General features: G+C 46.1%; 2 protein-coding genes across 2 annotated transcripts in view; both read right to left on the bottom strand.

Moving 5' to 3' along the window:
- unc13bb (unc-13 homolog Bb (C. elegans)) overlaps window positions 1-26,990 on the bottom strand; it is an 81,127-nt gene that overhangs the window by 40,233 nt on the left and 13,904 nt on the right. Inside the window, exons 3-8 of the mRNA XM_084482905.1 lie at window positions 24,912-25,011; window positions 20,266-20,383; window positions 19,646-19,769; window positions 16,521-16,594; window positions 15,973-16,030; window positions 12,725-13,064 (exon numbers count right to left, since the gene is read on the bottom strand). Coding sequence (XP_084339031.1) covers window positions 12,725-13,064; window positions 15,973-16,030; window positions 16,521-16,594; window positions 19,646-19,769; window positions 20,266-20,383; window positions 24,912-25,011 — 814 coding nt within the window. The remainder of the gene's footprint in view (window positions 1-12,724; window positions 13,065-15,972; window positions 16,031-16,520; window positions 16,595-19,645; window positions 19,770-20,265; window positions 20,384-24,911; window positions 25,012-26,990) is intronic.
- LOC311362987 (uncharacterized protein) lies at window positions 3-12,683 on the bottom strand. The gene has a single exon (XM_084482895.1). It carries the CDS (start codon window positions 10,595-10,597, stop codon window positions 761-763), a length of 9,837 nt encoding a protein of 3,278 aa, XP_084339021.1. The 5' UTR covers window positions 10,598-12,683; the 3' UTR covers window positions 3-760.

The following is a 26,990-nucleotide window of genomic DNA, read 5'->3' as shown; positions in this document are numbered from 1 at the left end:
GGGCGAGGGAGATGGCATAGTTAGAATGTGATACGGTCATATGTTCAGGTGGACTTCACATTACAAAGTTTAATTTGTAAAGAATCAGAAAATAAATGTAAATGAGCCAGATCCTTAACCTCACATTAATTCAATTTTGGGCTCGGAAAATATTTCAATTGGAACTTGCTTGTCTAAACCTTATTATGCAAGGTTCGGGTTCTTTCGCAATGATTTTTAACATCCATACACTCAATTTTAAATATTAAGTAGAAGGGAGAAGGAGTTGTAAAATGAAGGAGATCAGTTACGTTAAACGGCGGAGATTGTCACCAACAAATGTAAACTGTATTCATAGAATCTCAGACAGTTTCTCTCTCTCTAGAGCACAAGCAGAAATCTGTTTAAATGACCAATAAGCCTGCTTCATAATTAGCGAAAGAGGTCTTAATTAAAACGGATAGCCTCTTTGAAGATCAAAGAAGATTTTCTCAATCAGTTATTTACCAATGACTGGCATATGCCAAGTGACTCTAGAAAGTGTCTGGCTATTTCACTTAATTTGTCCAAGATAATATGACAAATACACATGTACATTTACTTTTGGGACATTAAGTTAAAGTTAAAGGGTGATCTATACTAAACATGAACACATACAATGCAACACAACTACATACAAAACTCACAAAACAAACAGATGGACTGCAGAACTGGACAAGGAATGCTTTTTAAAATGTCACCAATGCATCTTAAATGGTAAGGAAATGGGTTTTGCCATTTATTATGCTTTTACTAGCCTTTTTGCACTCAAAAGCTCCATCTTGGACAGGGTGTCCAGCTGCACTCCAGAAGTGGGGCCCGCGGAAGAAGGGGTTTCTACAAGACCTTCCAGCGCCTTTGGGGATAGGGACGCTGAAGGATCTACTTCAGGAGTGGAAATGCAAATCTGGGGTTGGGCTACATCACCCTGGCAACCTACCAGTTCCTTCCTCTGGGCAGCGGGAGTAGTAGGAACAGACTGAGCGGTTGTTGTGGTGCCACTAGGTCTTGGCTGGGGTGTACTGACGGAGGGAGCTTGGGGTTTTGGGGGCTCTGTCTGCCAGGGGAAAGAGATCTTGGCTCCAAACAAGGAGGTAGCTGGTTGCTCTTGCTTCTGTGCAGCAGGATTTTCCTCTTGAAATATCCCTGCCGATAAGGTTTTAAACCCTGAGAACAGACCACTAACTGCATCAGACTGGGGCATTGAGGGGGAAGCTGTGGGCTGTGCTGGTGTGGAGGAGAAAAGTGATCCCAAAGATTTTCCTGCCTCACCTGGGGTTGACATGAAGCCAAATAGGGAATTGGCTTGAGATGGGTCTGGATTTTGGGGGACCGGATCAACCGTAGCTTTTCCAGTTTCTACCCTTTGGATATCCGGTGTTGCTGACATGTCCAAGTCTTTATTTTCAGCCTCACCTGTAATCTGAATAGGCTTCTCGTGTATTACCTCCTCCCCTTCGATATCAGTCTTTTCTTTTACAGTGGCGTCAGCCAGATTACTATTAACACTCGGAGGAACCACATCACTTACTACTTTCGGTATATTTTCCTGAGCCTCAGTCCTAACTTGATCTATTTGGAGTGGCACACTTTCACTTTTATTCTCCGTCGGCAGTGCAGCATCCGGTGTTATCTTAGTCTGTGCTGGTTTTGGTCCTTGTGGGTCTTGGGCCACGACCCCAAATAAGGATCCACCAATTCCTCCAAGTCCTGCTCCAATCTGGGACGCTGCGGTCTGGGCGGTCGCCCCGCCGAACATTCCTCCCAGTAAAGACCCACCAGCTGCAGCTGTTGCTGTTGGTGCAGACGAGCCTCCGAAGAGCCCACCCAGCATTGATCCTGTGGCCTGGGGACCTGCAGGTTTGGCAGCGGATCCTCCAAACATCCCCCCTAGCATAGAACCACCAGTCGGAGGTCCAGTTGTTTGAGGCTTAGCCTGTGGAGCTGCCCCACCAAATAAACCTCCCAGTAATGACCCTGGGGTTGTGTTCTGGTTGGTGGCTCCTCCAAAAATACCACCCAATAAAGATCCCCCAGTCTGAGGAGGTTGGGGTGCTCCTCCTACACTAGAAGGTTTTTGCTGTTGTTGTTGCTGTGGAGTAACTGGTGCAGTTGCTGGTTTGAAAAGGGAGGACATAAACCCTGAAACTGCATCAGCTGAAGAATCAAGCATAGACTTATCTGGCTCTGGGGGCTTCTCTTGTTGTGCTACAACTGGAATTGTTGACTCAGACAAAGGCGTTGCCTCATTGGATTTTGATGGTGATTGATTCTCGCTTCTTAGGTCTACCATTAGTTCTGGTTTACTTGGCTCATCTGGCTTGACTGGTTTCTCTGTTGCTGTATCAATATGTATGTCTTTAGATTGACCCTCAATGGCTAATTCAGGTGGCTTGTCAGAATCCTGAACAATAGCAACATTACCCTCAGGTTTAGTTGAGCTTTCTGCCTGTAATGCAGTTTCAGTGTGAGGTTGTTTGAGTGCACCGTCTTTCTCTTGGCCCACTGAAGCTGTATCTGGTATTTGGCTCTCAGTGGGTTTTAGAGGTTCAGTCACTGTGGGAGATGGACTTGGACCTCCAAACATTGTCAGCAAGCCTTTAGCAGGGGGATCCCCAGGTACAGAGGGAGCTCCAGGAGGAGCCGGTTGGGTCAAACCCCCAAACATACTCCCCAGTATTGAACCGGCCGTTTGGGGAGCTGTTGTTTGGGAGGCAGCTCCGCCAAACATTCCACCCAATATGGATCCACCTGTCTGTGGTGGTGGTGTAGCAGTGGAAGCGGCGGTGCCTCCAAACATCCCGGCAAGTACAGATCCTCCAGTTTGAGCACTGGAAGCTGCTGGAGCACCTCCCCCGAACAAACCTCCAAGCAAAGACCCAGCGGTTTGTGGAGCAGCTACCTGTGGACCGGAGCCTCCAAACATACCCCCAAATAGAGACCCCCCAGTTTGGGGAGTGGCTGCTTGAGGAGCAGGTCCTCCAAACATGGACAACAGCCCTTTAGCGGGTTCGTTTGTGGCTGGTGGTCTAGGTGTCTCGCTTGCAGGCGATGGTACTGCTTTTGGAACATCAATGCCAGATCCAGCTAGCACAGGTGTCGTCTGTAGACTTGAGCTGCCGAGCATGGAATTCAATCCTGTGGAAGTTGGCGGTTTAGGAGGAACCCCTTCCTGAGGTGTAGGTTCTGGGGTTGAGTCCCTTTGTGCAGGAGTGTATGCCGATTTAGTTTCTGAAACTGCACAATCAACCATCTTAATTGTGGTCCCATTGGAGGAAGCAATTTGCTCCCCAGTAGAGTCAATTAACGGTGTTACTTGTGGTTCCACTGATGTACGACCAGGCTCGTTTGAAGTTGAGGTTTTACCTAGTGTATCAATGGTGGTTGGCACCTCTGATACTTGTGACGGAGTTTGTTGTAAAGTAGATGTAAACATTGAGAGTAGGCCTGCTCCCGGAGTTGAAGTACCGGTGCTTCCAGGTGCGGGAGGTTGGGCGGGACTAGGACTGCCAAACATTGAGAATATACTTTTCGCTGGACTTTCACTGGAAGTCGACAAGCTACCAAAAAGTCCCCCAAGCACAGAATTGGCTTGCTGCCCCTGTGGTTGTCCTTGTAGTTGTGGCTGTTCTACACCTTGTGTTTTATTTTGTGATTGAGATATGCATTGTTGCTGAGGTTGGGTCTGTGGTGTTTGAGGTGGCTGATGAGGTTCAGGTTGACTGGGACCACTAAACATTGATAGCAATCCCTTTGCTGGTGATTCACTTGAACCAGAGGCACCTGGCAGAATCCCTCCAAGGATAGAACCTGTCTGTGTTTGGGGACCACTGAACATGGATTGAAATCCTGTATTGGCCGGCTCCTTGGGCAGAGCGGTCCCTTGTGGTGGCAATTCAGCACTAGGCTTGGGTTGAGCTGGGGCTGGGGTGGGACTTTGGTTTCCAAACATTGACATTAAACTTTTACCAAAAGATTCTTGCAGAGGTACTTGGGGACTAGTGCCTGCAGCGGGTGTTGTAGCTGACGGCGCAGTCGGGCCGGAACTTGGACCACTGAACATTGATAATATACTTTTACCGAGTGATTCTTCTTGATTAGCTTGGGGAGTAGCTTGGGGAGTAGCGTGGGCAGTACCTTGGGGAGCAGCACGTGAAGCTTCATTTGGTGGGGGTGCTTGTGATGCAGGCCCAGTTTTAGAAGCAGGTTGTGCAGGACTTGGGCCAGTAAACAAGGATAAGAAGCTTTTACCGATTGATTCTTCTTGTGGAGCCTCTGGAGCTGCAACTGCCGCAGGTGACGGACTAGCTTGAGCGGACGGAGATGTTCCCGATAGCATCTCCCCAATGGAAAACCCAAACAGTCCACCAGTTGGTTTGGGTACTGGTTCTTCTTTGGTCTGTCCTGTTGGTGGCATGGTTTGGGATCTGCCTGGCCCAGGACCTGTGGCAGAATTAGAAGTAAATACTTGTGACACACTTTTGATTGGTTGCTGAACCGGAGTTGACCGAGAGGACGAACTCTGATCCATTGTCTGTTGTCGCTGTAAACCCTTCGGTCTAGATGCAGTTGTCAAAGAACTCTCCGGAACAGTGGGTTTTGGTTGTGGTTGCGGTGTTGTTGAGGTGTCAGAACCAAAAAGGCTGCCTAAGGATCCAAACAGATTTGATACTCCTGTCGCCTCTTTGTTAGCTGTGGCAGGCAAGGTACCAGTGTTACCAATTTTATTCTTCTGATCAGGGGGCTCTGGTTTAGGTTCTTCTATTCCTACTGCAGTCTTGAACATGCTCATAAATCCTGCTTGTGGTTGTTCCTTTGGTTTCTCTACTTTGATTTCTTCCACTGGCTTTGGTTGCGTCTGTGTCTGTTGTCCAGATTTGTTTAGGAAATCCCTTGAGCCAAATGGTCCAGAGACCGGTTGGTGAACCAGTGGGGATGCTTGCTGTGACATTGTGGACTGTCGTGCAAGTCTAGGTTTCTGTGCAGTAGTCTGGGAAGGTTCTTGGGATGGACTTATTTGACTTGCTGTTGGAGATGTGGGCAACATTCTTGAGCGACGGGCAGATGTGACTTCTGCACTTTGTGGTTGTGCCACAGGGGTAGTAGAATCATCTTTAACTATCTTTGACCTCAGGCTTTGCAGACCCAAAGATATAATGCTTTTAGGCTGTTCAGTAGAGCACTGCTCTTTAGATGCTGCTGAACCTTGCTGCCCACGGTTAGGCTGTGGTTCTCCGGGAGTAACTCTCTTCCTCCATTCCTCCTCTGATGTATCTTTTATGTGCTTCACAGTCACAGCAGAAGATGAACGTCGCCGCTGGCCAGGTTGATAACAGTTGTTAGGGAACTGCTGATTTGGATCTGCTGTAGGGGTAGAGCCAAGTGAAACGGCAACCTTTTGGGCAAGAAGACTCTTTGTTTCTTGATTGTTCCAACAAGGGCCCGAGTACTCTTTATTTTGACACGAGAGGTCCATGACTTGTGTGTATGGGTCCTGATTGATGTATCTTGGCTGTCGGGGATCCATCCTAACTTTGTTTAAGCTGTACGATGCCAGGTCTCCATTGAGCTCTCCCTGTGGCACAAATGAATTTTCAAACATTTCTGAGAAACGTTCAAGGTTCAAATTCATGATCTGGTTTCCCTTTCTATATGCAGCTGATAAATCTACCGGTGCATTCAAAAGCTGGGGATGATTCTGGTCTTGTCCCGGTAGCCAAAGAAGCTCGTCTTCATTGTACAGGGGAACTTTAAATCCACACACGGACACCTGTTCGTTGTCCAACCAAGCGCTAGGAAGACCCTCCACTGGCTGTACACCTTCCCAGGGCTTTCCTTCAGGGGCGCAGGCATAGACAAACTCGCCGGCTGCATCGGTGAGCAGGGTGTAGATGTATTCATGGTCGGTGTAAACAAAGTAGCCACAATCACCTTCCTCTGCTGGCCACCACATGCCTTGCTCCAACAATGCAAGCCATTGCTGGTACCACTCGATATCTTCAAGATATGCGGGGTCTTCAAACTCACTGTTGGAATGTGGAGGGAAACTTGACTCTGTTTTATTTGAACTATATTTGCTCTGATGAGTCACTCCGTTAGCAGGGACATTGTGGAAACCATTGGTTCCATATTGCCAATTTGCAGAGTAGGATAGGCTTGGCGGGGTCTCCTCATAAAAACCTTCATGGTATGAAACTCCACTAAGACTGTAAGAGCTATCATTATTCAATGAGTGCCATTTCCCCAGTTTGGCATTACCTTGTCTGGTAGTTAAGTTTAATGCACTCTCCTCCTTGTTTGCATATTGTAAGTCATCATAGCTGTTCCACGGTTTATTTTTGCCATATGGGTCATTATTGAAACTTCGGCTTCCATGGAATTGATGAGGCTCATGCTGCTCTGGTTGGAAATTAAACTCTTGGCTTGGTTGCAGTTGAGCAGCATTCAGCTGTATCATATTGGAGGGGTTACATTGGAGAGAGAGGTTCTGTAATGACTCCATTTGGCTCCACTGTCCGTTAACTTGGTCTGTGACATGTTGATAATTCTGGGACTCACTCTGAAACTGCTGCCAAAGAGCGGACTGCTGGATCCAATGATTTTCGTCATCATAAGTGGGGCTTATTGCATACGGTGACAGCTGACCTTCATACAAAGATGAACTGCTTCCCCTGATGCATTGCTCCATTGGTACTAGAGCGGGATTTGAATAGCCCTGTGAAAGGGAGGGGATATTACCAGTGCTGTACGCCATTGCCTGAACGTAATGAAAGGATCCTGGATAGTATGACAGCTGCGCTAAATTTGAGGTCCTTAGGTCCAGACTCTCTCTGTCAATTGAAACAGGGGCTCTTACCAAAGCATGTCTGCTTTGGTTGGAATAAAATGCATTCCTCTGTCGGTCATTGATTTCCGAATTAGCGGTATTTGGTGCAACTTTATTTATTTCTGGAAGCACTCCAGACAAAACAATATTTTTCTCTGAACCATGAGCTGCCATTTCTGCTTGATTAAGTGGTGACGATCCCCTTGATTCATTTTTGTTGAAAATCGCTGATAGAAATCCTTGCTGTTTAGCAGGCTGTGTAGGATAACTGTCTGGCTCCACCTTCTGTTCGTGAAGATACTGATCGGTGTCATTGGAGGGTGTCCGGGTTTGTATTGTGGACTGTCTTGACAAAACGTTCATTCTCGATCTTGGATGCGGCACTTGCCCTGCTGATCCCTGCCCGATGACGTCAACATTTTCAGTTGGTTTAGTTAACCTGTTAAACATACCCGAGAGTATTCCAGGCTGATTTGTAGTCCCTTGTTGCGTCTGAACATTCTCACTATCCTGGAGGGGATTAATCTGCTGATGCAAGGGTTCTGCCTGTCGCTGTGCAGAAAAGGGCCTACTAGGTTGATGTGGTCTTGGTGCAATGTCATCTTTTGGTTTATTTCTTGCCATTGGTTCTCCCTGGCTGGACCGACTTTGTGCCATGGACCTTTGTTGAGTGGATGTGGACTGTTCATAAACATTATCTGCAGAGGCAAACTTGAAGAGCCCAGATAACACACCAGTCTGTTTGGATGGGGGTTGGCGTACTGGAAATGTTTGTTGTCGAGTGAAATCTGGCTTGTTAGTTTGTTGCAGAAAGGTTGGACTTTCCCTCAGAGGAGTATGAAGATTTGAACCTTGAGTATTTAGTTGATGGTTATTCCGTTGCTGCTGAGACTGAGCTGATGGACTGTGGGTGACCTTCTCAGATGATCCAAATTTTAACAAGCCAGAGAAAAGCCCACCTTGTTGTGATTGTACTTGTTGTGGCGGAGAAGGATGTGTGGCCTGTTGGTCGACAATGGGAGACCTCTGTGGTGGACCCTGAGGAGGTTGGGGGTTTTGTGATATATTTTCATTTGATGAAAACTTCAGTAGACCCGAGAGAAAGCCTCCCGAGGTTGGGGGGTTTTGTTGAGGGAGAGGTTGTTGGTCAACGTGCTGGAGATTGTTAGGCGGTTGATTTCTAAGGGGGTCTTGATAGTGTGAATTGTTAGATATGTCACTTGTTGATCCAAACTTAAGAATTCCAGATAGAAGTCCTCCTTGCTGGGGCTGATTGGTACCAGTACGAGACAGGTCATCCGTGGAGCTTCCTTTAAAAAGCCCAGTTAAAAAACCTTGGGATTCAGGTGGTGGTGGAGCTTGCTGTTGCATTCCGTGAGATGTGGCTGATGGTTTGTGGTTCGCTGTGGGTATTGGATGTGAGCCTGCTGGAACTTGGTGTATTTGGGTCTGCTGTTGACCACTGGGAATTTTCTGGGTTGAGAGAGAAGGGTTTGTGTTAAAGATGGTCGAGAACCAACCAGTCTCCGTAGTTCCCTGTGGTTGTGATGTTGGGGCTGTAACAGCAGAAGTATGAGGTGAAGGATTTGACATACCTGAAGGTAAAGGATTTGGGGGATATGACTGCACAGGGTTCTTCATGTTTTGGGCACTAACATCTTCACTGGATGCAAACTTCAGGAAACCAGACAGGATTCCTCCCTCTGCTTTGGGGGGTTGGGAATGGGATACGTTTTCAGAAGAACCGAAAGGTCTACTACTGGAGGCGGATGGCTGTTCCACAGTCCTGACATCTTCTGCTGATCTAAACACAGGGTAGACGGCCACTGGTGGTGGACCCTGAGGAGGAATAGGGGCTGCAGGTGTTAGCAATGTGCTTAGAGCCTTCAGGCTAAAGAAGGTTGAGTTGACTGGTTCGGATTGCACAGTCGACTTTCCGGGCACTGATCCTTGTGAATGTTGTTGTTTGAAAGCCATTTGGTTCTGCCTCTCATTCCTCCATCTTTCTCCATCAATTTGTTTTACCGTCTCTTCGTGTTTTTCTTCCCCTCTGGAGTGTTCGCCTCCGTTAATATGTTTTTCATCTCCATGCGCATGGTTTTGAAATCCAGTCTTCAGTGGTGGCTGTTTTCCATCTGGCATTGGTACATCAGGTCCAGAAAACAGCTTCAAGGGGTTCAATTTCCCCAAAACAGAGCTCCCTGTTTCAGGCTGAGGTTTATCAGCAAAATCTGGAACCGTTTCAACCAATTTAATTTCACTCTGAGAATTCACTCGAGCATTGTTTCTTTCCTTGTTATTAATGTGAGGTTTTACGTCACTTTGAGAAGGAAGAGAACTCACTGATTTATCTGCAGAACTTTCTACTGGGGATACCATAGCTACTGGAGCTGCACTGGTGGATTTTGGAATAAAGGAGAAGAATCTGGAGATACTAGATGTCTGTGGGGGCTGAGCAGTTTGCGGTGCTACAGACCCAGGTACCTGCTGTTTCGGACCGGTACTAACTTTCTCTGTGATGGAACTAAACAAAGAGCTCACAACGTTTTTAACACCTGAAATTCCTTGCTCCGAGTTTGCCTGCGTCTGAGTCTCAGCTTTGAGATCTTTCGGCGAGCCGCTTGGTTCATCTCCAAGGGAGTCGGCCCGGTTGCTTCCGACCGACGACAGTCTGGATTTGCTCGTTCTTGGGAGGGAACCGTACTTGCTAATTTCTTCCTCTTTTTCCGCGAGGTACTCAGAAACTGTTTCGACCAGACATTGCAGCTCATCCATTGGGTCCACGAATTCGTCGCCAGGCTCCTCCAACGGAGATAGCTGGGCCTCCGGGGTCCATCCTCCCAGCTTGCCTTTACCTGCCCTCTTATCCCGATGGCCATGTGGAGCATCCGCGGGATGTCCAAACGATAGAGAATACCTGTCCAGGCCATGACCTCTGTCGTTTGACAACTGGAGGTCATCTGCCAAAAAGTCAATGGCTTCCATGTCCGTTTCCATAGGGTAGTGTCCGTCAGGGCCTTCAAAGTCCTCATAGCTGAGCCCCGCCCTGAGTCTGGCAGCTTCTTGTTCTTTATAAGCCATGTAGTTCTCCAACGTGTGCTCCAGCTCGTTCTTGGCCCACATCCGGGTCTTGTACAGAAGCCCGTTCTTGTACGGCCGGAGACACGGAGTCATCTGCTCCTCCTCCTCCTGTCTCTCTGCCACCTTCTTCATGACCAGCTCGCCTCTCTTCTGCCGCAGGACGTCCCGGTCCGGGCTGGTTTCTCTGAGCTTCTCCGGGTCTACGGCCAACAACGCGTCGGGGTCCCGGGTCTTTTTCCTCCACCGACGCCGGTCGATAGTGTCGTAGCCTTCGGGGTAGGGAGCTTCGACTGGGCGAGGGAGGCCGCTGTGTTTGGAGGCGGTTTGGTCGACTGCACTGCATTGGGACTCAGCGCATGCTCTGGCCATGCGGAGGATCACCGTGTCCTCTTCCTCGTCGTCCAGGAAGTCCCTCAGCTGAGGCTTCGCCTGCCGTCTGTATTTGTTCTGTAATTGGTCCACCCCTGTGCCTGAGTCGACCGGGACTATCCTAACCCTGCCTCTCTGGTTTAACAATCTAGTCTCAGTTGGGGAGCAATGGTAATAATAAGGATGATGGAAAAGGAAAGCGTGGGAAAGGGCGGATGCAGACAAGAAAAGAGAAAATATGGAAAAGGAAATAATGAGAATAAAAAAAGCAAAAGACAAGCAAAGTAAGCAGAGTAAGTGCATGCAGAAGTAAAGACACAGAACGTTTCATGCAAATTACAACATTTGAATCAAAAGAGATCCAATTTGAATTGACTTTAAAATAATAAATATCAATTAAACCACGACACATGCACAATGTTAACTAAATAAACAATCTTTCACATCAAATTCACATCAAATCCATCTGAAAACCAACAAATTAATTTACCAATCAATGTGTGAACGTTTTGTGTATCAGTCTGTCCGAGTATTTGCGCGTGCAAGCGAGTGTGTTTACGTGTAGACGGCATAAGTGCATGTGTTTATGCATGTACACTTGGCATTTTGGATGTTTTCCTAATCCCTAAAGCCAGAGTCATGCAATTGGACACTTTTTTTCAGCAGCAGCATGTTTAGGGAATACCAACTGAAGTCACCACCCTGAGGACAACATCCTACCAGAGAGCTGCTTTGTCACGGAATATAGGATTACGTTTTCCGGGCACCCATCTCTGAGAGGAGGGGTGCCCTCCATGAGGTTGGGTGCACCAAGGTCAGAGCCAACCAGACTAGCATGCGGGTATTCCCGCCAAAACAATAGGACCCCAGAAACAGGAACCGGAAACTGGAAGCAGAAGGTGTTTCAGTGGTAGTTTCTGATCTCCTTCGACTGTGTTTTGATGTTGAGACGTTATCTGAATCAGCCATCTGTCCACACAGGCGCAGTTTTGACGCTGGGTCCGAGCTGAGAGCCACAAACCAACACCCAGACGGTGAACGCCATCTGGGCTAACGCCCGATAAACGAGGAATGGGCTGATGATGAAGAACAACGCAGCTACTTTAAACTAGAAAAATGACAAAAAACTAAAATCTAAAAAACAAAGCTGGCTCAAAGGTTTGAGGCTCCACCCTCCCAATTTCTCTAGAATATTAAAACCACCACCATGAAGAAAATATTCAAACAGATATAACATTGATCATAACTGCACTACAGCTGCTGGGAATACCTTGTTTGCTAACTTAAGGCCCTGTCCACACGAATACGCGGCTTCACCGAATCCGATCTTTTTCTTAATCGTTTTCAAAAAAATCTCCGTAAACACGGCATCGTTTTCAGAAATATCTGCGTCCACACGCACCCAGTGAAAACGAACCAAAACGCTGGACGGACGGAGTTCTTCGGTCAGGGCGACGAGAGAAGCCCTGGACATGCGGAAATTCTCCCTCCACTCATTATCCACAACCATACCAGCAACAAAGTTGTCCCACCAGCTGCTAGTTCGTCCAGGTCTTGTCCAAAACTTTCTCCTGGTGGCCCTTCTGGTTACTCTGCGAGGTGGATCCAAGAGCGTGTGGCGTATGTTGTTCTCCATGGCCTTTTGTTGCTCGTCGCAGTAATATAGAAGCTGAAGGTTTTGCTGTAACAGCCCTAATAGACTGAGTAGTTTCTGTAGTACGAGCACAAGCATGTAGTCCGCCATTGCTGTTGTTGTTGTTATGATGCGTCTCGTTGCGGCGGATGAGGTTAAAGGTTAGAGAGGCGGGGCTATGACGTCATCGTTTCAGGAAAAAACCTGTTTTGGCCGTCCAGACGGATGCGCTGGGGCGGCGTTTTCAAATTTTCCCACTCTGGGACCCGTTTTCAAAAAATACCGTTTTCACCCCCTGAAAACGCCGGATCCGTGTGGACGCGAGGCCAATCCGATAAAGTATTTATCCGAATTCGAAAAAAACGGCTTCGTGTGGACAGGGCCTTAGTTTAGCTCTGAACACACTTGTTAAACTGTCCTTTGTCATGCAAATCAGAAGGTACTTTGACGTGTTACATATATCAAATCTGTGTTTGCCCGGTTGGCTGTGGAAACTTTTGTACTTAATTTGTATCCTTCGATAAATTTCTTAAACCAAACATAATTAAGATGCATATTTTAAGATAGATGTTGTTCCTCATGTATATCGTCATTTATAGGCAGTGTGTGTGTGTGTTTGTGCGCCTGCGTGCGTGTGTGTTCACAGCTCTGACTATGTTTGCGGAGACTAGACTACTACTTCTTGTGAGAGTTTTGTGCGACTCTTTTCTTTTTTAGAAAACCATAAAAACACAAAAACAACGATGAAAATGTAAACGCCTGATCATGACTCATAAGAAGGCCGGCGTGTGTCTGACCTGCTCCCCACGGGCTCCCGGTGCTCCATGTCCAAGCTGTGCACCGAGTCGGCACAGGGCTCCCGCGGGTTCACCCCGGGACGGAGCTGCTGCTGCTGGGGGGGCGGGTGCTGCTGCTGCTGCTGGGGGTGCTGCTGGTTGAGGTGCTGCTGGTGGTGCTGCTGGTGGTGGTGGTGGTGGTGGTTTGGCGGCGCGCGGGGCGGCCTCACGGGGGGGTACTGGTGCAGCGAGGAGTTGGGCTGGGCCGTGGTGTGGAAGCGCGGCGGCGGCGCGCTGCTGCCGGTCTCGCTGCGGTAGTCGCTGTCGTGGTCGTCCTGGGCGCTGTCGTGCTCGTCCAGTGCTGCAGCGGGGGCAAACACCCAGCAGGTCAGCTTCAGGAGGCAGTCCAGCAGCGGGTGCATTGCCCGCATCGCCCCGTCGCTAGTGGCGACGGCGGTGGCCCGAGTTTGGTGCGCTACGGGTCACCTGGACCCTGGTGTCAGGGTACAGCATAGCTCGGTGGTTCCGCTCATGAGCGACCAGCGATAGGGAAGGAGACTAGTAGGGACGGTGAGCGGTCGCTGACGAGTGTCAATAGTGCCGACACCTGACCCTCAGGATCCACGCCTGTGTTTACTTTGCTTTGCCAACGTGTCAAAGGACCCATTGTTCTCTGCACCGTGGGGAATCTCTGAGCTACAGTGTGTGTGTGTGTGTGTGTGTGTGTGTGTGTGTGTGTGTGTGTGTGTGTGTGTGTGTGTGTGTAGACGACATAAGTGCATGTGTTTATGCACGTACACGTACATGCACGTTGGAATTTTGGATGTTTTTCTAATCCCTAAAGCCACAGTCATGCAAATGGACACTTTTTTTCAGCAGCAGCATTGCGCGCGCATGTGTGTGTGTGTGTGTGTGTGTGTGTGTGTGTGTGTGTCTCCTTGTTTATATGAGTAAGCAATAAATAAGTCTGTTTTGTGGAGGTTAATAAACATGTTTGTCTCCATGGCCTTGAGATGCACTTCCATTAATATTTCAATTTGTTTACATTTGTAGTTCTGCACTCCTGAAAGACTTTAGTTTAAAAAGAGCCACAAAACGACCAGGAAGTGTGGTTTGCCAGGTGAGAGAGTACGGTTATAGGGTAAAAGGTTATGCATATTAGGATCTCAACGGGCCTTTCAAAAAATGCAAGACCCCCTGCCAGAAAGAGAGCCGTCAAGTTGTCATTATTCTGCGTCATCGGCCAAAGCTAGGACACTAGAGATGTGGGTATCGGTATGTATTGCATATCTTTCGTTTTTCTTTATTGTTTGGAGGGATTCTGTATCGTTTGTTTGAACAGATACTGTTGTTTGCATTATAACAACAGTATCTGTTGTTACAGTATACAGTATTGCACACACCTTGTACAAACTCAATAACTCTGCTTTTGCTATCTATTAGTAAAGGAGAGCTCAATGGAAACAGGATCAAAATTAAACAGTTATAGCTAAGGAAAGAGGGTATATGAATAGAAAACATAAAAAGGGCAAATTCATTATAGACTCTAGTTTATAATTGTAGGTATAATAGTTTAACAGTCTTAAAAAGTCCAGATAGTTAATTTAATAGATATTTTCTATTTACGTGACAATTATTTTTAAGTTTTACATTATCAACACATCGGGGCGGAGGAGGACATAGATCTGGATTGCTTTTGGTTTTGCAAGACAAATTAAACCTTGTTGTCCGCCATGAGGACAAACCGATAAAGCCTGTAAGTAAAGCAATCTTCCTAATGCTGCCAGTGACATCACACAAGGAGGGGGCGGGTCTTCTGCAGGCCTGGGAGGAACTACCTCAGACATAACAAGACGTACAGTCCTTGTTATGTACGTCTGAGAGTAAAAGGAAAAAATAAAAAGGATGATATTTCCAAGGTGACACCGAGCAAGGACGGGCGGGGCAGCGCCCGGCTTGGCAGAGGAGTGGTGTTGGATTTTAATGTTTCTGGAGCCTTGGCAGACTGACAAAGAGCCGCATTCTGCCCCTTGACAAAAATCTCCTTGAGATCGGTGATTATTTGATTCAACTTAGTTAGAACGTTGCATTAAATCTGAAATATGTTGACCATGTTTTATTATTATAATCTGTCTCGCTTCTCTCCAAATTGTATGAAAGCTGTTGAATGGTACATTTTTTAGAAAGTCACATAGTTGTAGGAAATAGCAGTTGGCTGTTACTAAATGTTACATAATAAAGGGATAGTCTGAGTTTAAGCTCATACAAGACTTTTAAATGTTTTATTTTATTCAGTGATAGTACTATTGATTAATTGAATGAATTCTAAATAATTAATAACAGAGATGTCAGAGATATTGATCTTCTGAGCAAACTAAATAAAAGGATGTGCAGCAACAGTGATGAAGGAATCAGACACATCAAAACAAAAGACAGAAAACAAAAAATAACTGCGATGGAGGAGAAGAGGGCGAGCACGAAGGAGCAGAGGACACGATGGCCACCGGAGGAAGCAGGGATTCTTCGCTAAAACATAACCAAACCAAAACCAAACCAAAACCAGAACAACAGCCATGGGCGGGACGTCTGTGGGACATTTTGGGATAGATATTGATTACTAGGAGGGGCGGGGTTGGGGGCTCAAGGACATGCGCAAGGTGGCAGCAGGGAGGGTCTGTGGGAGAACAGGATGGTGCTCTGTTTTACATACTCTGAGTGTCAGCCCATCCGAAATAGCTGCCTGGTGTGGTGGTGGTAGGCGTGAGGAGTGAGACGTTTGTTAGACCACAGAACAGAGAGGGAGAGGGAGTGAGAGTACCGTCGCCCTCTGTTCTCCACTGGTGGAGGTGAGGAGGAAAGTTATAGTTGTCAGGGTGGACAACAAATTGTACATTTCTTCTTATTTCTTGTTTTGCTTTAAACTAATCAAATTCCTTTTCGTAGTAATTAGTTTGTTGCGGGGGGAGTTACAGTTAGATATCTAACTCACCCAAAATGCTAATGAAAGACGACTCCAAAAATTGTGTACAATTATATGAAGAACAAAACAAACAAAATACAAATAAAGATGGATAAAAGTTTGGTGCTCAAACTCCAACATTTCTGGAAAGTGAAACATCTAGCTGATGTCTGCTCTGAGGACGTTTTAAACCATACTGTTTTGTTAGTTAATGTTAGGTAAGATAGCAGAGCAGTTGTGTAGTGGATAAAGGGCGCCCTCTAGGGGGCTAGGGTGGTATTGAGAATCAGGAATTGAGGAACTAACTCACAGCACTGGGAGGCGGCAAGATGCAGCGGTCGACCAGACACGTCCTCCTGAAGAGGGTACTGGAGACAATAGAAACAGAGACGTCAGTGACAAGCTGACAAGTCAACAAGTCAACATTCATATATTAGAATAAAACATTGAGTCAACATTCATATATTAGAATAAAACACTCAGTCAACATTCATATATTAGGAACAAATACATAGTCAGCATTTCTACATGGAGGAAAAACACACTGTCACCATTTCATCAATATTCATATTTTAAAGGAAAATTACTATAATAAAATATTCGAAAAACATTGACATTTTTCTCATCGCAATTGTTGGCTAATCCCCACAATATGGTGCTGGACAATAACACAGGGGAGAACAGATGAATATAACATTTAAGATATCGGTAATAAATGTGGTGACAGCATGATGTACTGGTGTGTTGACAGTGTGTGTGTGTGTGTGTGTGTGTGTGTGTGTGTGTGTGTGTGTGTGTGTGTGTGTGTGTGTGTGTGTGTGTGTGTGTGTGTGTGTGTGTGTGTGTGTGTGTGTGTACCTCCTCATGGATAGGCATGGTGTTGATGTCCTTCAGCCTCCCAGTCCAGTACTCCGCCTCCTCATCTGGGATGTCTGACACACACACACACAAATGTAGCGCCAATTGCTAACAGAAGCAGGAACTACATCCTAAATCATACCTCATTTCAATTCATGAGGTAAACACGTTTAGGAGCTAGTGGTCCCGTGTGGTTTAAAGTCCAGATCAGCTCGCTTTCAATGTGAGCAACCATGTCCTCAGGTAGGCATTAAGGTGGGCTCATAAAACACACACTGTGACTGTTTACACTTCATAAATGTCGCAGTTTCAATTTGAGACCACAGTTAAAACGTAATTTATGATGAAACCTGGGAGAAGGGTGGAAAGGAAGGAGGATGTGTTGGAGGGTCACACCGTGCATTACTGTGGAGCCGTCATCACCACCGCGCCGCAACACAGTCCACTCCGCTCCGGCCACAGGGCCCAGAGCTCTGAATCACTTGAATAGGTCAACTAAACCCTGCTTGAAAAACAACCATGAAGACAAACCACATGCAGTGGCTGAAATGAGGAGGGTGATGAGTTGGATGAAACTACTTGTGAGGTAAAGTCTCAAATAGAGGACATTGATAAAGGATTGGTAAAAATGTATACACACACACACACACACATGCATATATATATAGATAAATATATACATATACACATATATACATGTATATATACTGTACATACACCCACACCCACACAGATCTCCATCCGTCCATCCCTCTGTCTGTTACCTAACTCCCCCCAGCCTCTAAACACCGCTCTGTCTACTCCCACGGCGGGCGCCGGTCATGAGGTAGTTACCGTAGAAACAACAAACATCAAACGGCCCACGTAGAACAAAGACCAGGGGGCTTCAAAGTCTGGGGGGGGGGGGGGGGGGGGGTGGGGGAGTGGGTTAAGCATTTGAGGCTCGGTGATAGAGAGAGCTCCGGAGCCACCTGGAAAGGCCTCGCGCGCCAGCCAGACGCTACGCTATCTCCGGAGAAACCAGACTGATTCACCACTTTGATGGATCAAAGGGGTTAACCCTAGCGCCAATGAGGTTAGCCTAGCATCAAAGGGGCTAGCCTAGCGTCAAAGGGCTTAGCCTAGCATCAAAGGGGTTAGCCTAGCGCCAATGAGGTTAGCCTAGCATCAAAGGGCTTAGCCTAGCATCAAAGGGTTTAGCCTAGCGTCAAAGGGGCTAGCCTAGCATCAAAGGGGTTAGCCTAGCATAAAAGTGATTAGCCAAGCATCCGATGGGTTAGCCTAGCGTCAAAGGGCTTAGCCTAGCATCAAAGGGGTTAACCCTAGCGCCAATGAGGTTAGCCTAGCATCAAAGGGGCTAGTCTAGCATCAAAGGGGTTAGCCTAGCATCAAAGGGGCTAGCCTAGCATCAAAGGGGTTAGCCTAGTGCCAATGAGGTTAGTCTAGCATCAAAGGGGCTAGCCTAGCGTCAAAGGCCTTAGCCTAGCATCAAAGGGGTTAGCCTAGTGCCAATGAGGTTAGCCTAGCATCAAAGTGGCTAGCCTAGCCTCAAAGGGGCTAGCCTAGCGTCAAAGGCCTTAGCCTAGCATCAAAGGGGTTAGCCTAGCGCCAATGAGGTTAGCCTAGCATCAAAGGGGCTAGCCTAGCCTCAAAGGGGCTAGCCTAGCGTCAAAGGCCTTAGCCTAGCATCAAAGGGGTTAGCCTAGCTCCAATGAGGTTAGCCTAGCATCAAAGGGGCTAGCCTAGCCTCAAAGGGGCTAGCCTAGCGTCAAAGGGGTTAGCCTAGCATAAAAGTGATTAGCCAAGCATCCGATGGGTTAGCCTTGCCCCAGAGGGTTAGCATGGTGCCAAAGAGGTTGGTGGAGCGTCAAAAGGTGTCAGCCTCGTGTCCAACGGGTACGCGTGGCACCAAGGGGCTAACATGGTGCCAGACGCATTAGCTTAGTGTCAAAAGGGTTAGCTTAGCATAAAAGAGGTATGCCTAGCATCAAAGGGGTTAGCCTGCTGAGAAAAGGGTTGCCCTGGCGATAATGCCTAGCATCAAAGCTGTTAAAGTGGCATCAAAAGGGTTATTCTAGCAGACACTGCATTGAAAGTCTCGCCTCAGTGGAACAAACAGAGGCTAAGCTGCGCAGCTGCCATTGCTAAATATGTATATTGGGGGTATTGAATATAGTATATTGTATTTCATGAATCAAAGTTGGTACTATTCCCAATAGTACTGACATTTAAAACTGCTTAGTGTGCGTGGAATCTACAAGTTGCTGCCATATATAAATGTGTTGGTTACCACCCATTTAAGAATCCTATCTTTATCCTATCTACAAGTATTGATGGCCAAGATGAGCGTAGCCTGAATGCCATGACCGACCGCTGCAGGTTACGGGCTCCATTCCCGGTGAGATAGCGGTGGCATTTACCAAGACAGAGGAGAGATGAACCGCTGGCATTTGTGGCCACCGTACGAAATGCCTGAAGGTTTCAAGTATTTTTTTTTAATTGATTATTCTGAATAATGCAGTCAAATTCTGCACTGTACGTTCCTGCATTTTCAATTGGAGGAGACATTAAACCATTGATCCTGACTCCCTTTGGTCCCTTAAGAGGTCCTGGCTCACTGCTGCAGCAGGGCTGCTAACCCCGGTGTCCTGGCTCTGTAATCTGTACCTACATGGCCAACCAGACCAACCCCAGACGGTGTCACTGCCCCCTCTCCAGTGTATGTGGATTGGACATCCCCTGAGTGGGAGCTTCACACTGGGGGTGGATAAGGACGACAGGTGACAGATGACTTGAAAGAGTTACAACCGTTACCATATACTCCCGATTGAGGAGCGCTGAAAACATCTAGAGGAAAGCGTTTGGGAATATTACAAATCTGCATCTTTATGAATACATACCATTTTCCCTCATGAACACATGCTTTCCAGTAGCTTTTGTCTAAAGGGTCTTATTTAATGGATTTGTAGTTTTATCTCATTCAGGATGAGGCAGGGGTTAGGGCATCTTGCTCATAGATCCCTCCAGGTTATTGCCTATGTTTGGGATGGAACCCAGGGCATTTGGGCTGCTACTCAAGCGCCCTAACTGGTCGACTATTGCGAGGGCTGGTGGTGGTCCCTCACCGAACGGCAGCTCGAAGCGGGTGTCCAGCAGCAGCTGGTGGGGCGTGGCGGTCCGGGTGCCGTAGATCTCGTCCGCCTTCATCAGGACCTCCGCGTCCAGGGACATCCACTCCCCCGACCCCTCCTGACACGGGACACAGTACCGCCGTCAGAGGTACAGATACAGGGATACACACTACAGCATCATAGCCATTAGCTATTAGTACTACAGTGGTCAGTAGACATTGACCACAGCCTTTGGATGGCCAAGGCGCACGTATGAATGAATAGCTATGGGGTGACACCGCTATAATTACACAATGCATTTAAAGCGCACACAAATATTCCTTATGATACGATTTCAAGAGGGCCTTCAAAGTCCTATCAGGCAATTTTGCGTGCACTTCAGAGGCCGACAGCAATGACAGCAGTATCAGTAGCATTTTAACTAGCATTTAGCTTTAAAGGTGGTTTGCGTAAAAAACACGATCATTAGCATTTCAGCATTAGGCTAGAGACGTTAAGGTAAGGGCAGTTCACATTTGAAACAGTATATTTTTCATTTTAGCATTTAGCTAAAGGTGGTCCCCCTTCATAACAGTTTGTATATTAGCATGCTAGCTTGCTAGCGGGCGTGGTACCTCGTCTGAGTGGCAGATGGTGTCCAGGGGGATCCAGGTGGTGCCCACCATGGTGTCCCAGATCAGACCCTTGTTCCATACCTCCACGATGAGACCCAGGTCCAGGCGGTTGATCTCACTGGAGGAGACACAAACAATTGGTTATGTGTTTCCGGACAATAAAGTATTGTATTTATCAATGGAATTTTCTATTTGGACTTTCCACAGTATTTTTCGGGAATCTGAGAAATCAATGTCTAAATGTGATGTAGTAAGAGCAACCAATCAGGATAAGTGAAGTGGATAATTAAATGACCAATTACATTCAGGGGTACAATGGCCAAGGCTGGCTCCTCCCACACAATCATGATTATTTTGTGATATAAATATTTATTGCACTCATTTACCCAATACAGGAGGAAACGCAACACAAATAATGATGGTGCCTCATATAGGACCGGCAAATCACATTTGGACAACAGAAAAAGGGAACACAGTGGTTTTCATCTTGAATGAAGCAATAGCTTTATGAATCTGACACTCAACATAAACACAATCATCTTCAGTATCTTGTCTTCTCTTACATACACAACCTTTAAACAGGAGCGTGGCACCAAGGGGTTCAGTGAGGAATGGAGACATTTTATAACCTGAACTAGACACCCTGAAGGAATGCAGAGGTGTTTGCTTGTGCGGCATTTTTCAATAATAATTGGGCCGGTGAACAGATGGACATGATGACGATGGATTCAATGCTCAACCTATAGCCTAGTGTAAGAGCCATATTTAGTAAATGTCTAGTTTGCATATATTAGTTATTGTTTTGTACTACCGGTATATATGATTATTATTAAGATTGCATATTAGCATGGACTCATTAGGCTTCTGTAGATTCATGATGTAAAAAAGTAGTGACATCATGGAAAAACAGAGCAAGAAGCCTACGTAGCAACAAGGTTCAATGATTTAATTAAAATAATTATAATTGGATTAAAAAGCTTCACTTTTTAATCCTAGTGTTCCGTAGTGTACTGATTGACAGTTGTAGGATGAGGGGGATTATGATAAGTGGGTGTGAGTTCTTTAAAGGTGCCGTGACATGCCACCAGATGTGGTGTGATAAGCCGTTAAAAGCCGTTTTGGAAATCTGCCCCTTATGACTTCATAAGGAGAGAGTGAGCGTGTCCACCTAGATGTGTGCTGGATAGATCAGTCTATCAGCCTACCCAGTGGACTGTAGCAAACGTTGCTCATCTATCAGTCACACATCTAGGTGGACATGCCCACCTGTGATGTCATGTCAGGGGCAGATTTCCAAAATGGCTTGTAACGGCTAATCACACCACACCTGGTGGCACGTCATGGGACCTTTAATACATCCGTGTTTGGGAGGAGTTTGTTTTTGTGGAGGTGTTCCTGTTGGATAACTAAAAGTGCAACAACAGTCTTTCAGATGGTATCCAAAACAAAACGTTTGCTCTGTAACTGTTAACATCATCATGTTATCCAAAGCAACATCTTCACGTACACACATGAAAGTAACAATGACTTGTAGCACCGGTTGCTATCGAGATGATTGATCGCTACGTGTAACAGATGGCGATGATGATCATAGGTATATGAATCTAGTTTACCACTAAGGATGCAATAAGAGGACAGTGTGAGAGAAACGTAAAAAGGCTGTTGCGTCCGCCATGTTCTAAAACATTAACAGTAGCCATGGTGACAAAGATACCCGAGTGTGATCGGTTATTCCCTAACTGATTTATTTGCAGGCTAGGAGGTGTCAAATTTCGACATTGGTGGGACGAAAATTAATGTCACTCATTCACCAAATGCAATGTACGTGTACAGTCCTGTTCAACTCTTGCAATGTACATGAGTTTGACTCTCATCGTCTTTTCTGAATCGAATGCACTTGCACACCACAGAAGCCAAGAAAACTCCTGTTGTTGTACTACTACTGCAGCTGCTGCTGCTGCTACTGCTACTGCCACTACTATAGTAACAGGCAACAAAGAGCTACCTGGTTTGTCTCTGCTATACAAACAAGAGTATTTGCTCTTCAGACACGGCATTCAAAAGGCCAACGACAGAACCAATGAAATAGGGAACCACTTGACCACGGCATTTGAATGATGTCACTGATAATAAAAGGAGAGAGGGGAGAGAGAGGGGAGAGAGAGGGGGAGATGGAACGAGAGATGAGAGGCAGGATGAAAGCTGATGGAGAGACCGAATGAAAGGAGGACAGACAGAATGAGGAGACATATGACAGGAGGAGGAATATGATGAAATAAAAGGAGAGACAGAAGGAGTTCTCAGAGTAACGTGAAATCAGGAGAGAAAGAATGAAGGTGACAAAATGAGCGAGGAAAGACAGAATGAAAGAGGACGGCTAAAGGACAGAGGAGAGGGATTCTGGGTCGTCACCACAGCAACCTGACCGCGCAGGTGTAAAGACAAAGGACCTGGGACAGACGGACGGACAAGGGGCACACACACACACACACACACACACACACACACACACACACACACACACACACACACACACACACACACACACACACACACACACACACACACACACACACACACACACACACACACACACCACCACCCCCCCCCCCAACAGAATGACTCAGCTGATGGAAACTCAATTGCTTAAGTATGGCTGGCCAACTCTTATGACGGCTGGATTCAATTTATTTTGAAATGTATGTATAGAGTTGGTTAAAAAAAAAAGATATAAACGATTTCTCCAGAGCTGGACAAAAATCAAATAAATATTTGCCAGAGAAAAACTTTCGCTGAACTAAATTAACTCATTGAATTTGTTTGATGAAACATTCAACCAATATGTGGCTTGCTTGCGTCTGGTTATAACCAGTATACAGTGAGCGATGCCCAGGGATCAATTACATACGGCCGGCGTAATCATTAATGACTGGAAAAACAAACACGGCCACAATACATCGACCCGGCCACGGGACAGCCAACCGGCTGACTTGTACCTGTTGTCATAGAGACCGATGGAAAGGTATCGGGAGGAAATGTATGTGCGATGTGTGCGGAAGGAAAAGGACAATTAGGGAACAGGATTCCTTCAACGTGTGGTCACATCACCCTGAATCGGAATTCAAATCCAATATGAAGCAAATTGTAGGCTTCATAAACCAAGATGTCTACCCTCGCTCTCAGTCACACATTGGACTGGTCATTCCATGCACCAATAGCAACTCAGGAAAGATTGATTTTAACTTTTATGCTCCTGACAGATGGAATAGACTTCAGGACTCACTAAAACTGGAGCCATGGTCTCAATTGAGAAGTTGAAGCAGAAGATTGAAGTCGCATTAAATAAGGATTGCTTGTGTTTTAAATTGCTTTCTTAATGGTCCTATTGTATTATTTATATGCATTGAAATGTTGTTCTGGTGGTTTGACCTACTGTTTATGTCTATTGTACATTTGTATTTCTGTTGTAATCAGGGCGTCATTGAAAGAGAGCCTGCTCTCAATGGCTTTCCCTGAATAAATAAAGGATAAAAAATAATAATAATAATAAGATCCCTCATGAAATGTATCTCATTTCACTTTTGCTTTGGAGTGAAGCCTTTTGCATATACCAAAATAATATTATCATTCTAGTATTATAGTACCGGAAGTTAAAAGTAGAAGTATGAAAATAGATTAACTTGCATCTTGCATTGCATGTTTTCACGTTAACGTGAAAACACATCAAACCTATTTTCCAATGCAGTGGGTATTCCTTTAAACAATGACTTTAAAGAAAGGACAGAGAAAAAAATAACATGACCAGTGGGTCTGAAACCTCAACGTGTTTCTACACATTTCAACGTGACGTGCTCAGCCTAAAACTAAAACTATTTGAACTATTTCCCCGGTGTCGTCTCTACGTACCGATCTGCATACCACAGGCAGCATAGTATTCATAGCGCTCGTCTTCCCGTTAGTGGAGACAATACCTGCTCCACCAGTAGTCCAGTACTTCCTCATCACCTGCTCTAGGAAGTAGATAGAATAATAAATAAATAAATAATAGATAAGTGTAGATAATATAGGAGGCTGCTGCCCTGTTCCTACTGCAGAGCAAATCAGTCATGACTGATTTAAAACTGCCCACTATTCTACTGTTTTCTAATAACATAAAGCTCAACCTTCTTGCTTTGTTTTATGCTGCTGTTAAACGTCTGGCTATTTGGACTTCTTTTAGACTACTAGGAATCAGAGATCCGTCAAGCTAACAACCAGACGATTACAACAACTTTGAAATCAAATTAACAAATCCATTTTCAGACATCTTATAATTACATTTCATTTGATTTTGTATTTGTATTTTGGCAATGTTTTGAAGCAGTATCTGTAATGACATAGTCCAAGACCAGGGAAGTAGTGGGCAAAATTGTGACCTTTCAAGAAGCAAAAACACATTACTACGATTGATAAAATTGTCAGTTGACCAAACAGAAATAATTGTGCGCTCCACAATTAATGAAATATCTGATCATTGTTCGCCTTACAAAACGAAATTGAAAGCATAGAAAATGTAATTGACAAAGTTATTGGAAAGGTACAGATTGGTTTGAATTGGTTTGTGAGTGTGCGTGGTTTGTGCGTGTGTGTGTGTGCAGTGGTCTTACAACATGAAGTCCTGCTCCCAGCCGGGCTGGTCTCCCCGCACCGTGATGGTGGTGCTCTTGACATTCTGGACCTTCAGCGTCACGTAGCTGTTGAACTTTTCTGGAGGAGCGAGAGAAAAGAGGGAGTTACAACGCAGTACATATTGTACTACTCATTGCTGAGGAAACCCAGAGTTACAACGAACACATTCACATCCAGAATGATATCCTTGCACCCAGAGTTACGACACGTTCGCGTTCGGGCGGCATGTTGCTCAGGAGGTAGAGCGGGTTGACTTGTAACCTGAAGGTTGCTAGTTCAACTCCCGGAGTGTCGAGGTGTCCCTGAGTGAGACGCCTCACCCTAACTGCTCCTGACCAGCTGGCTGTCGCCCTGCGCGGTTGACTCCGCCGTTGGTGTTTGAATGTGTGCATGAATGGGTGAATGTGAGGCAATATTGTGAAGCAATTTGAGTGGCCACTGGTTAGAAAAGCGCATTAATGCAATCCATTTACATTCACATCCAGAATGATATTCTTACCATGTACTAACTGCTGAGCAAACCCACAGTTGCAACACATTCCCATCCAGATATTCTACTGCTGTCCTGCACTTGCTGCTGTGAAACCTGCATTTTCTGTCTGGGATCAATAAAGTGTTTCATTTGTTTGATTTAACCTTTACTTCACTAAGCGAGAAATATACTAGATAATTGAGGAAAGACAACCAGCAGAAAAAAGTCATGACAACCCCATACCGGGTAATTTAGTTATTATATTCAGTTACGAGTTTTTAGAGTGAAATTGTTTTTAGACAGATGTATAGACATGGGGCATACAAGTAACTCAATTCAAAAGTCATTTTTTGAAGGCTGCTGGGCTTGTACGGTATATGGGCCGGCTGTAAGTGAATGACATCACGTCTGACGCAGAAAGCAGATGTATTATATACCAGTAGAACCTCATTTCCAACAAAAAAAGAGAAAACCTTTCAGAGATTACAAGATAATAATCTTTCCATTATCCCTTTGCCTAGTTCTCTCTCGCTCTTATATATATATATATATATATAAAATAATAATAACCCTGTTTATTTATAGATAATTTGGTGCAAAACAACAATATAAAAGATATGACACAGGAGGAACAAGAAAGTCAAAAAGAACAAAATCTGAATCTGAAACCTTAGATGAGATTGTGTTGAAAGACATTGCCGCGGTGCCATGCCCTCAGCCCTACGCCTCCTCAGCAGCAGTAGTAAGTGAGTCACTAACTGTCTTACGTCTCTCTGACTCCCTGCTCCCCAACCAGCCCTCCCTGTCCTCCGTCTCCTCGCGGCTACGTGCCAGGGATCAGGTCAGCGCTCGGAGCAGAGAGGCAGAACAACCAGTAAAAGGTTTCTGTCAAGTCTGATCCCATCAGGGCAGGAAGAAGGGAGGGGCTGAGGGAGACACCGAGGACTAGGATGGTTCTGAACCAGTGACTTTATCGCCGAGTACAATAAGCTACCGTTCTATTATTATTACCAGATTATTATTTAAAACCAAACAATAACCAAAAGGTTACGGGTTTGATGCCAGAGGGTCTGCAGCCTAACCTGTAGGCATCCTAGAGAAGGAGGATGCCTGCCGGCTCCTTAAGGACATGTGTCTGAAATAAAAGTGGCCTTGATAAGAGCCTCGGCACAGTGACTCAAAAGGTAGAGCGGGTTGAATGGTTGAATGGTTGAATTCCCGGCTCCTCCTAGCGTGAGTGTCGAGGTGTCCCTGAGTGAGACGCCTCACCCTGACCCGCTGGCTGTCACCCTGCGTGGTTGACTCCACCATCGCTGTGTGAATGTGTGAAATAATGGTTGTAAGCGCTCTGAATGTGGTGCAAAGGCAAACCAAGAGACCGTTTACAACTAAGGAGCCACAAGGGGAGGCTGGACCCGGTGTCTGTACTGAGTCCCAGGCCGTGGGAGGAGCGGGGGGGGGGGGGGGGGTCAGGCCAGCTGCCCGCCCTGCAGAGGGGCGGAGGGCCTGTGAGTGTGGTGGGGGGGTGGGGGGGGGGTGGCTGCGGGGGTTGGGGATTAGTACCACCGTGACATAATCACTACAT

Source organism: Micromesistius poutassou (assembly GCF_964030765.1).
Source record: "Micromesistius poutassou genome assembly, chromosome: 18".
Taxonomy (NCBI): Eukaryota; Metazoa; Chordata; class Actinopteri; order Gadiformes; family Gadidae; genus Micromesistius; species Micromesistius poutassou.
Note: the sequence above shows the minus strand (reverse complement) of the source record. Positions and strands in the feature narration are given on the sequence as shown.